At 44.4% G+C, this 12,918-nt stretch overlaps 1 protein-coding gene across 2 annotated transcripts in view; it reads right to left on the bottom strand.

The window, feature by feature from the left end:
- LOC135909309 (titin-like) overlaps positions 1-12,918 on the bottom strand; it is a 204,235-nt gene that overhangs the window by 179,034 nt on the left and 12,283 nt on the right. The window contains exon 1 of one of the 2 annotated variants that reach the window (XM_070531661.1): positions 6,215-6,308. The exons of the other annotated variant lie outside the window; for it this stretch is intronic. Coding sequence (XP_070387762.1) covers positions 6,215-6,269 — 55 coding nt within the window. The 5' untranslated portion in view covers positions 6,270-6,308. Of the gene's footprint in view, positions 1-6,214; positions 6,309-12,918 lie in introns of those variants that run through there. 2 annotated transcript variants of the gene reach the window in all.

The raw sequence follows: 12,918 nt of genomic DNA, 5'->3' as shown, positions 1-12,918 counted from the left end.
AGTAGGCAGGCGTTGTGCCCCTTCCGGTGGCAGTTTCCAGCCTGCTCCTCGCGTTTCCCTTTCCTGTTAACTGTGTATATGTGTTGAAAACAAATAATAATAATAGGATGTGCTGAGTGAATTCCGGATTTTTGCTGGAGCATACATGTGCCTCATTTTGTTGCGGATATTTGCTCCGGCATGCTTTTGTCCTTAAGGAACAAGTTCGAGCATCAAATAGTAAGGCACTTCCGTTGTGTTATCTTACAGGCTTTCCCTCCTAATTTTTTTTTCATTCCTGTAAATCTCCATGTCCTTTTCGTTTTTTTTATCCAATTCACTGTCTCTCATTCCCTCAGTTTCCTTCTAATGACTCCTGGTTGTATATTTACACTTTCAATTACCTTGCACCTGGAGCCTTATAACGTAGCGCGCCACCAACCTTCAGGGTAACCCGGTCGATCAAGAACACAGAGGTGAGCGATGGCAGAAAATCTTTAAAATTGTCTGGTGATGCTGGCTTTCTCGGACAGTGTAACGTCATCAAAAGCGAAAACGTGTAGTTGGGCGTGAAAGATGCCCGCAGAATTTCGCGAGGCTGTAGAACCACCTGTATTTTAATAGCAGAGTAGGAACAAGTGCAACAACGACGAAGATGACGTACACAACATGAAGGGCTGAAAAACGTCACTTATAAAAGAGAAAATTTTACAATAAAGTAGAGGTGTCCGAATAGCAAAAACGTCGAATAACGAATATTCGAGAAAAACCAACATCGGATTGAATGACGAATATTTTCGATTTCTAAACAAAGTGAAACGGTGGAGTCTGTTTGGCCGCAACAAGACTTATCGACGCTATTTGGTACATACTGTGCCTTTATGAAACAGATTTCAGCTCGTACGAGAAGCTTGCAAACAAGAAATATACAAAAGGTGGCTGTAGATCTTGCACACTCATGACAAGCACATTATTGAAGCAAAGAAACAGCTCATCATGAAATGCACGTAGAAAAGTGTAATTCTCGTTGAAGTAGTTAGGTTCAAAACTACACCGCCGCTCGTTGCTTTAAAAGTTTAAAAACAAATATATGCGCATGAACCACGATGCTATAGTATGTTCTTGCACTGGTATCGTGATAATTCTCATCGAGACGAAATGAAACGTCAAGCCTGTTTTCTGTAACCTCTACAATGTCAAAATGAAAAACCATTAATTTAAAGACCAAACCATGTTGAACTATGGAAAGACTTACTATAATACTGAGCAGAGTTGAGGGCGAGAAGAGAGTTTTGCTACCAATAATATTCTAAAAGCTCTGTCGTGGAACGACAAGCACAGGGACCGTAGTCTATGTCAGCCCCGCTATTGGATACCATTTTAAGCACGTATTAAATAAATAAGCCGGCGCACAGGGTGTCCGTCGGGCAAGTGAGGGATCGCGATGACTTTTGCGTCACGCAAAACTCACAGCGATCCTCGAAAGTGACCTGCAGAGAGTTCGTCGCCTGGCTTTTTTCTATTGTGCACGCTCTGTATGAAATTTAGATCGCACACAACAAATTTTCGTAGGGGATTGAAATGCTGTTCTCTGCAGTGGAACACGATCGCGCCTTACCCACGCGAGAAATCATTTTAGACAAATTTGCCACAAGCAAGAGCGCGCAGAGCTTGGTAGCGAAAATGGTTGCCTTGTACGCTGTCCGTTCAAAGCCATGCGTCATATTCGCGATGTCTGTAATAGACAGGACACATAACAAAGACAGGACGACCACTTACATCTGAGCGTCCGTATTGTATATTTAAGTTCTCTTGTCGTATTTTTTTTTCACTCTGATTATGTCACATAAATAAATTAATTAGCTATATTTATTTCCTAAATAATGCATTTAAACCCAAAATTTCGCGCTGTGGTTCATTTATGGTGAAATAAACAATCCACTTAAAAAGCTATCGGTCTGCATGGGTCCACTTACCGCTGGAAATAAGTAACAGTGCGTTTATAAACAGCACTGATTCTAAGCTCTATCCCGAGTACACTTTCCGCAGACGTCAAATGCATAGAGTCTAGTATTGTAACACAAAGCTTGATTACGACGCATCATGCAGACACAAAGTAATACAGTAAACGCTTTAGCAAAGTTCTTCTTTCAACAAAAATTAAATTATACAGGCTTACGGCGCACTCAAAAGTCGAAAATTAAGTAATGGTGACGATAACCGCAAAGCACTGCGTATCCTGAGCACGCCTTTTGACCTTTGACCCCGTACTCTAAAACGCGTGCGCTGCGAATACGCAAAGCTGCGGAGAGTGCGCTCTGCTTTCAAGCGCTGGAAGGAAAGACGAAAAGGGCAGCTCACTTTCAAGATTAAATATCAGTCATTTGAGTCACCAACGTTCTACGAAAGGGAGAGAATGGGGGAAAGAGGAGGGGAGGGAAAGGGTATAGTGTACTCTACCGAGACCGCTCCCTTTCTCTGGTTTGCTGTTTTACACGGTCGCCCAGCGTTTCATGTTCGGGGCGTTGGCCGGCCAAGTTTAGCAGAGATTGCGGTCGCATGCGAACAGCCCACGCTATTAGTCATTAGCAGCCCCGTGGGACCACCCCACGTGCGCTCGCGCGGTGCATAAATTCCACGTTTGACAAATATTTAACGGATGAAACTGCTCTGTCACAACGTGTTACTGCGCTGCTAAAACGTAAGGCGAGGCAGTGAAGCTAGTACGTCCAGCGCGCGAAGAGAGCGCGGTGCAGTCCTGCGCTTGAGGAGAAAAAAATTATCGTGAGTTCCAGGCTACTAAGGGAGGTTGGCGATGCGAAATCCATATTAAATAAACGAAGTTTCTAGATCGAATCTCGAGAGGCCTTGAACGGTAAGAGGCCTAAGTAGCCACCAGTGCATACTATACAGTGACAGGATCGCTTATTTGTTCGGGGGCATTAAAGTGCCACTACGTAGCCTTGAGTGTCCTGCTTAAAGTGAGTGAGTGAACCAAGATTCTACAAAGAAGAAAGAGTACGAGAATGCCGTTTAAATGTATTTTTTTTACTGTCAAAGCGACTTTGGAAGTTGTCGAGACAACAGGTGACTTTCCTCTGTAGCTCACCGATACAAGAATGAGTCAAGTTCAAGACTTTTCAAATAATATGCATCTTTGCGCTCTTACTGCCATATTCCCACCTCGATACCATTGTGTGACAATCGAGGTGGCCGCGTGAAGTTAATACAACAATCAGACACTGGTGGCCGTCTTATTTTTGGATTAGCCTCACGAAGAATATATAAGAAGCGGTGAGGTGTGTTTGAAGATGGACCGAAAGAAGCAAGAAATTTCTGACAAACTACCATTTTAAAACATCGAAGCCTTCCAATTAGAAACACAGAGCTTACCTAAATGCAATATATCTTACAATATATGTCAGTATGTAAAAACTGCTGGTAAGAACGGTCAGAAAATGGCCAGCAGCCCGGGAAGGCATGCCGCCCTGCTCTAGGCAACAGTGATGAAGACTACTAGGCTATGTTTTTCGATGAGAGGTCTTCACCCCTGCTAGTGCACCAGTCGGGACTCGCCCTCCCCCCCCCCCCCTCCAAGGATACTAAACAAGAAAAAACTCCCCATCTCGCGATGACTATTGACGGCAGTGCACTTAGCATTGAATCAATATTTACGACACAACGTATTGCCATCGTCGAAACGATTTATACATGTGGCGTGTTGAGCAGCGGGCTCACATTGCAGCTCGGCCTCCTCCTTTTAAAATTTGTCATGGGACCAAATACATTAATAATAACTGTATTGCCATCACGAAAGATGCTGCAAACGAATTCTTGAACGCTACGCACTGTCAAGACAAGTAAAATATGTATTTTTTTATAAAAGAATACACTCGTGTGTATTCAAAATATTGTGTCCGAAATAACTGATATCAATGCTCCCATGTTTTTTGGTCTATTTAATAAGTTGAGAAAATATCACACGAACTTTAGAACTATATCAGTTCAAAACCAGCAAAGCAGCGCTTGCCGCTGATATGAAAAATGTAAAGGTCGTGATTTGGGGCCAAATATTTTAACGAAACCTTCTCAGTCAAGAACCTTGTTTACATTTTTGTACATACATAACGGCCAAGGAAATATCTTAATGACGCTGTCCTTCGTTCCAATGTATTGCTCAGGAGCAGCTGTCACCGGTCGTGTATTGTGAGCAATTGCACCCAAATTATAGTCGTAACAGAGAGCACATATAAAAAGCAGGAGTTCAGCAAAATAACCATAACCCCATAACCCCCCACCCTGGCTACGCCCCTGGACAGCAGTACCTATACACGATCCCGCGCGCGCGCGCTCACACACACACATACACACACACACGCACACACACACACACACACACACACACACACACGCACGCACACGCACGCACACGCACGCACACGCACGCACAGAGACGCACACACACACACATACACATGCACGCACACGCACACACACACGCACACACACGCACGCACACATACACACACACGCACAAATCCCAAAGCCCAAAGACATGAACGATCACTAGAATAAGACACATCGCGGTCGCCGTCCAATTTTTAACTACGTACCAGTGCAGTACTTAAGTGGACATTAAAGAAATATATTAAGTAGAGCTAGATTGACAGATCAGACTTATCAAACGGCGAATTTGTTATTAGTAGCGAGAAAAGAGCTTTTGTAAGAGAGTTAATTACTAAAACAGAAAATTGGAGTGGTGCCACCTGTGCTGAACTATGGTATCTCTCAAGCGACTTCAGCACTGGCTGATTGATAGAGAGCAGCGTAGAGGGAGGTTACGCGAACGTTACGTCAAGTCGTCCGTTGGGCCGGACTGTTCAAATTGAGGAGCGGCAGCGATCTCTTCGGCGACCATTTCCTGCGCTACACAGTGGTGTATTGGCACACAGAAAACAATGATAGACTCACATACGCGTAGTCTATTCATCTAGCTTGACTTATTATTTTCCTTTAGTGTCCACTGAAGTTGATGCCGTACGCCGCGTCATCAAACCTGCCGCGATAGCTCAGCGGCTATGGCATTGCGCTGCTAAGCTCAAAGTCGGGGGTTCGATGCCGGCCTCAGCGGCTGCATTGCAGTGGCGCGGCCTGAAAAAACGCCCATATGTCGTGCATATGGGCCGTGCACGTTAAGGAATCCCAAGTATACAAATTCATCCTGCACTACGGCGTGTCCGACCCGCTGCGCTTGCTTAGTGGCGATGGTGTTGGGCTGCTCAGCTCGAGGTCGCTGGATCAAATCCCGGCCATGGCAGCCGCATTTCGATGGGGGCGAAATGCGAACACACCCGTGTAGTTAGGTTTAGGGGCACGTTAAACAAACCCAGGGGGTCCAAATTTCCGGAGTACCCCTATACGTAGTGCCTCAGATCGTGGTTTGGCACGTAAAACACCATAATTTAATTTACGGCGTGTCTCGTAGTAAGATCGTGGATTTGTCATATAAAACCCCAGAATTTGATTTTCACCGCGTTATCAGGATGGACTAGATAAATTGCTATGCTATCGAATTCTGATTAGGGCCTAGTGCCGAACAACGCCAACAAAGAAGCACTGCCGCTCTCAGTTAAGGCCGTAATCAAAGCCACCGGATCAAAACAAGGCCCGAAGAAAACCTTTTAAACATAACCTCTTAAACAGCAAGAATAAAGCACGTGCATCAATGAGCCAAAATCATCCGGTCTTTCACAACGGTCGCGAAAAGTGAGGTAAAGCGGCATAAGGCTAAAAAATGAAGCATTTAACAGAACCCCGCGCGAAAGGCGCCATCCAGAACAAGAAGGTGCACTTTGCCGAACACGCTCAGTTATCTCCTCTCCTGTCCGCGATCATTGTAGACACGAGGAGCAAGCTCTTCTTGCATGTCGCTGGCTCGCGAGCTCAGCCCACGCGCCGGTTTTGCTAAACGTTGAGTGCTTTGCATGCGCCGACTCCCCGCGCCCCGCTTTTATGGCCGCTGTCACGAGGCCGCTGCGCTGAATTTTTTTTCTTTTTTTACCGAATCCGTTTTATATGCCTCCATCGACCTCCGGTCGCGTATTACCACGCGCAAATAGAACGACAGAAAACTGGATGAGCAAGCCTGTAACGAATGGCACGGCCCACAAAAACACGAGAAGCATTTCGGGTGACCGCGAGATGCGTGGAGTCGTAAAGAACGCCGAGTGCTCACGTTTCGTCGTATCGCTGCCATCTTTAGGGCGTCCCGTGAGTGCCTGCCTTTTCATCGTGTATACTGACCTGGGTGGCTTTTGCGTTGCGCTCGTACAAAACCGCTGGCGGGCAGGGCTGAGGTGAAAGCTAATTGTGCATTATAGAGACGACTTTTAATAAAACAACCTATTTTTCAGCATCCACGCTGTCAAAGAAAAAAAAATACGTTTAGGGACGGCTTAGCCCGGTCTTCTATTGGGCTGTGGACAGATAATAGAATGAGCAACGTGAAAGAGATGCAGTCAGTGTTACGATAAGCGGAGTGCAGTACGGTTACCGCCGATCCGATTGTTATCGGGACGCAGCTGCCTGCAACCCGCCGGTCACCTTTCGTCCGGCTGCTTTCTTTTAAGAGGAAAAGATAACAGAAGTTTTGTATGTTTCACGTGTCTTCTACGGCTATCGTGCGCATGCTGAGGGCTGACCAGGACGAAATATTAATTGCGTTTCTATGCTCTCATATCTTAGTAGCAAACTTGGGGCATGGTAGACTAAAAAAATAGAGTATTTATATATATATATCTTTTATGCGTGCTTAGACAAGCACAATACAAATTAGCTACTTAAAAAATTGGGAGAAAGAAGAACAACTTTTTTTAGTGAGCTGCTCTGCGAGTAGATGATGGCGCAAGGAAGCTAAGATGACACCTCAAGCAAACGAATAATTGAGCCTTGTCGCATAGGGCGATCGGGTATGTTACTTTGAAATTACGGTCTATACCTCACTGTACATTATAGCACAACTTTGACATTTTTAAACACGCAAGACATATATAAGCCAAAATTCAAGTAAAGGAAACCTTCTAGTTCACAAGTAATTTACTTTGCCGCCAAAGTCCGCTTATCTGCGCGCATGATGAGTGTGGACGGTATTGATTTGATTGAAAACATCTTTATTTGCTGAATATTCGTAGAACTCGTGGGTAAGACGCCTAGTCTGGTAGTACACTGTTTATTGCTGATGCGCTAGCCCTCCCCACCAGCCAGTGCTGACGGTCAGGATCATCGCTGAGCAGAATAGCCTCCCACTACTCTTCTGGGGGATTTGGAATGGGGTCAACAGAGTGGTTCCCGAGAGCGGATGTCGGCAGTTCGTGATGGCCAACACAATAAGGCGCCAGACAGCCAATGAAGGGAACAGCTCGTACAAATGAAAAACTTTGCGAATCCAGCCGACAGCGCTTCGTTTCAAGTTCCGAATTCCCTACCTGCATCGGACGGATTCCTAACTTGCAACGAGCCCAAAACGCTTTGTCCTACAATAAACAAAGACGCCTTGTTCGGCTCGCAATTTTCGCTCGCGTTTTCACACTGTTCAGAACGCTGCGATAGGCGCTAGAGAACTGTATTGTGAAACTGGAGACTCGTTACAGTATTCTGGTACGACATGCTGTGTTTCCTCAATGCCATTCAGATCACGTCAAGCGAATGCTCCCACGTAAGGCCTCGGGAAGTTTCCTCCGACTTTTTTTTTTGATGAAGAAATATTCACGGGGCGCGTGGTGCTTTCCCCAAACAGTGGAAATCAAAAATTCGCTGAACATCTCGCATTTCCATTCGTGACGGCAAGCGATGAAAATAGCCCCATATGTTCATAGCCGTCGGCGATGACCATGCCAGGCAGTGTTGCCCTCTTTCTTTAAAAGTGCCAAAACAGGAAAAGGAAGGCACGCGAGAAGAAAAAGGAGAGAGTAAGGCCGTTGTAAAGCCGTAAAACGAGTCCACATTAGCACTAAGCCAAACAATATTTGCAAGGCGCCAAACGAAGGACATGCCGCGCGGTGCAGTCATCCCTAGACTTCCTTCGCTTCTAGCCGCGGCTTTTCGGCACGAAAGACTCTACATTCCAGCGTGGAAGACCGGGACGCGTAAAAAACACGCAGATACAGCGAACAGGACAAGTTGAATTTAACGCGAAAAGAAAGAAAAAAAAAACGGGCGACGCTCGCGCACAACCGACGATAAAAACGGGGGGACGTTAACATCGGTCCCTCGCAGTGTACAACTGCGTACACCGTGGGGAGGGGAGGCCGGCAGAGTTCTTTTGGTTCTCCCGCCGCGCACTCAATATTCAGCGTCACGGCTCGCGAAACAATAGCCATCCCGCGTAATAACAACAAAGTAGTGCCTGCGGTACAAAAGAGTCTGCTGCGTACCCCTTCCACCCTTACACCCCCACCCTTCCTTCCTTACCTCCTCTTCCTCCGCTACACAGAGCCTTTCTCCGCCCTCGCGCCCTCTCCCATTGGCTTTGTAGATTACTTTTTACTCTGGGTCAATGATGTGAGTGGGGCTGGTGTTCGTCTCGACTCCCCCTGCCCTTTCGATGTTGAAAGCGACCGTGCTCCTTCGTTGCGTTATGCTTGTAGTTTCTTCTCGCCCCCCCCCCCCCCTTTTATTCTTTGTTGTTGTCGTTTTTGCCGCTTATGTAATTTTTGCTGATATTTTCTTGCATTTATTGCTTTACTCAGGAGCGTTTGCTTACGGAGAGAACCTGCTCTGAGCGAGAAACCGTGTGCTTAAAAGAAACTATCTCGCGCTGCTACGAGAGGCTGTTCCGCCGCACATTCATTCTTCGAGCCATTCTACTCTCCTCATACAGCGTGAAATGGTGTAAGGAGTAACAACATAGTTGTGTACTTCCTTCTAATTTCTTTTCTAAATATGTGCTAATATTTAAAATCAAAATGCAACTTCCGCCTTTCCTGACTAAGTTCTCTCCCAAATACCTTGCTTTACGCATATCGTCATGCTAATCTTATGGCACCATCGCTTCTCGTTCTTTTGGGCTAAGAGCAAAGTGTATACGGCGGCTGTGATCGTGAGTCGGTGCTCACGGTTTCTCACTCTCAACTTTCTAATATTTCTACCTTAATTATTCCCCAGTGTAGAGTAAGTAAACCAGGTTTTTCGTTCTAGTTAACTTCCCTGCATTTCTCCTTTCCTTCCCACCTCTATCTGTCCAGTGTCTCTAACGCAGAACAACACCACCTTCCCCTCCATATTACAATGAGGGCATGTGCACTTAAGATGTGCGACTTTTCATCACAGCCGCAAGTGCCTCAGGTAAGGCTGTCGGCCCATCCAATTGCAAACGAGTGGGACTTCTTGAGCACTACACCAAGCCACAGCCGCTATAACCATTTCTTCATACATTGGTAGCCCAAGTGGTAGTTAGATCTTCAAGTCGGGCTGCAGCGAATACAGGCGACTGTTGGTGTAACCTGTTCACTTCCACAAGACCAGTGTAAGATCGCATGCCATGGAGCGAAGTGCAGCAGCTGCGTTCGATCTTGCGATGGGAATTGAGACATATATCACTGTCGTGGGCAGAATGGGCTGATTGGTCCGCTCCATTTTTTCCGCTGACACCACAGTGTTCCGGCAACCATAAAGTATATCCTGTCCCTCTTGTGTCACTCGACGGTGTGACTGCCTTATCTCTGACTCTAGTTGTTCTTGATATCCGCGGCGCCTTGAACTTTCAATGCGCAACCCTCGAGTCGCAAGAAATGGCCCAGTGATAAAGTGGCTCCTGAAGAATAAATTCGAGTGCCGTTCGAAGTGCAGAAACTCCGCTCCTATGAAACTTGTCAGACAATCCTGTCTTGATGTTCATTTCAAAAGACTTCGCTGGAATTACAACCGCGCCTGCCGAACTAGCAGATTTAACAGAGCCCTCAGTATAAATGCGGAGTCGGGTGCTGTGCACCTCGTACAGAAGTTGTGTTGCTTTCTTTAACGATGCTTGAACGGTACTAACTTTTATTTAGGTGCCAGAAATAGTGAAGTATATTTGGTTTGATGCATGCACATGCCCCGCAAAGGTGACGGTTATATGCTAGCTGGTTTAAAACCTCATAGCAGGAAGGCACGGTGTTGTGTACTGATGGCGTACGCTGTACATTGCCTTATTGTAATCAGTCCAGCCAGGTTGTGCGACGGGAACCGGTGTATTATACGTGTTCTACGGACATCAAATAAATGTACTTCGTGATCGGGTGATTACGGGCAGGGACTATGGTAGCCACTGTAGATGCGTCAGTTTCTGGAGATCCACATTGACCAAGACCTATACTTGAACCCTCACGTACCATATGTGAAGAAAAGGCTGACAGGCTGTTGGCCCATGCAAATATAAACGTGCGGTTTATCTTCTCGCTTTTATCACTGCAGTCGATACTGATATTGCACCACGCACTTTTTCCAGGCATCTCAGGCATATCACGTCTGTGCTGGGAAACACCTGTACGACGAACATTCGTACACTTCAGTGCATCAGAGCTCAAGCACTCTGAAGTTCGACTCCAGAGGTATCATTTATTATACGCGGAGATATCGTGTCGACTATTGCCGAATAAATGCTGTGACGAAAAATAAGGGGGAAAAATAGAAATGGAGACACAAGCCACTTTACTGCCAACTGCGAATTGACGATACTGTATAGGCTGCTTTGACTCGACCTTATAGTTTCCTTCATTTCGCCTCTTGCTAGAATAAAACAGCCTCCGTAACTCCAAACACACTATGTGAATTCAACGTGACCTCATTGGAATGAATTAGACTTCTGTTTCTATCAACTGATGTTTCCGCTGACGCCCGAATTTTTTTTCGGCACTTCAGTCCTACAGATCCGGTGTAACTTTACATGAATGAGAGCTACATTAACTTCAACTTCAACTTCAACTTTAGTAATTATTTTGCTTTACACTACTAACGTCCTCCTGGGCTAAAAGCTGCCATGAGCAACTTGATTGGGCCCAAGAAGCGTTGTTGTACAAGACAGCGCGATAACAGAGAGTACTTTGTAGCGTAAGCACTAAACAAACAAAAGCAGTTCAAACCGTACAAAATCAATTTAATATTTTCGCATATAAGCCTCTTGACAGGATAATTGTCTTTCAATGCAGAAACAGACAACATTAAAGCATATCTGATAGGATTAAGAAAAGCTCAAAGGTCATCATACAATTATAATCGTTATACATGAATACATATGTTTATAAGTGATCAAAATACATCTTGAATTCTCTGCGAGAAATATTTATAGTGTGAGCATAATTATTAAGGATTTTTGGCAAATTGTGTTTAATGGATTGTAATTTGTATTCAGTGCGAAAACGTGGTACATAGCATGGATCAGGGTGTCTGAGATGTACTGGTATTTTATGGCGCGGCAGGGTCGCTATGGATGTAAGCTAATTTCTTAACTCTTCCCTCGCAAAATAACGGATCTGTAAAAAACGATAGCCGTAGTACCGATCTACCCATACAACTTGGTATTTCTGTGACAGAGATTTTGTCTTCGATAGGGGATCGGTATTGGCAATGGGCCGGAAGAGCACCTTTTGTAGTCTAATTATTTTATTCATGTTCACTTGTGTTGTGGTCCCCTATATTGAACTACAGTAATTAACTTGGGAGGTAAACAATGCATGATAAATTCGTAGCTTGGTTTTTAACCGGCATGAGAGCTCTACGGCGAGCCAGCACCCGGATACTGCAGAAAACTTACTGCGAAGTTTATTAAAATGAGCATCCCAATTTAGATGACAGGAAAAAGTTACACCAAGTATTTTAGGTTCGTTAACTAGGTCAATATTTTTATCTAAATGAGTTATTGAGTGTTCCAGTTCAAAAATTTTATTTCTTGCTCTAAAAAGAACAGCTTTCGTTATTAGTAGGATTAATTCTGATCCCATTTAACTGTGGCCACTCAAATAGTTTACGTAGCGGTGCATTACACCTAATAATTACCTTTCCAGTAAGATTAAAGTGCTATCATATGCACATACAGATTACCTGTAGCATCAATATTTACTAAGTCACTAACATATAAGTTAAATAATAGTAGGCCTAAAACACTCCCTTGTGACACCCAGTTTTTAATTGACAAGAAAGAAGAATGGACGTTATCAATACACATACATTGAGTCCTACTTGTCAAGTGTGATTTCATCAAGGCGAGGGTACTGACGTGAAATCCATACATAGAAAGCTTAGATATAAGAATATCATAATTGAGGTAGCCAAACGCCTTGCTGAACTCAATAAAAATCCCTAGGGCGAGATTCCCACCGTCTATAGCTAACACAATATTTTCCTTGAAAAATAAAGGAGCTGTCTCTGTACATATTCTCTTTCTAAAGGAAAATTGTGAATCTGTTATAACGCCATGTTTGTCTGAAAATTTTGTTAGGCGTGTAGAAACATTGTTTCTAGTGCTTTGGAAAAAAAATGGTTGCACAGATATCAGCCGGTAATTGGAGACTTCATTAATATCACCGTGTTTAAATAACACCGATATTCTAGCTAGTTTCATGAGATCTGGGAAAGCCGCCGACTCTGTTGCTAAATTGAATATGCGAACCAATGCACGAGTGAAGGGCAAGTGTTCCAAAACGTATTTTATCGGCTCGATTTTTAAATTAACGATATCTAATGCTTTGCTGTTATTTCAATTTATGATTGTAAACACCTCATGTCCATTAGTTGGTTCCATAAATATAGTATTTGCAACACTATTATTCAGTGTATAAGCAACTCGTGGTCATGGCTATGCGCTATGCCTTCGTTCACAAAATGAGTACAAAGTGGTCAGCCATCACTTTACCGCTAAGTTCACAATTATTATCAGTTATCGATTTGTGTATTTTATGCGAA

Source organism: Dermacentor albipictus, chromosome 1, assembly GCF_038994185.2.
Source record: "Dermacentor albipictus isolate Rhodes 1998 colony chromosome 1, USDA_Dalb.pri_finalv2, whole genome shotgun sequence".
Lineage (NCBI taxonomy): Eukaryota > Metazoa > Arthropoda > Arachnida > Ixodida > Ixodidae > Dermacentor > Dermacentor albipictus.
The sequence above is the reverse complement of the archived record's forward strand: the minus strand, read 5'-3'. Positions and strand labels throughout refer to the sequence as shown.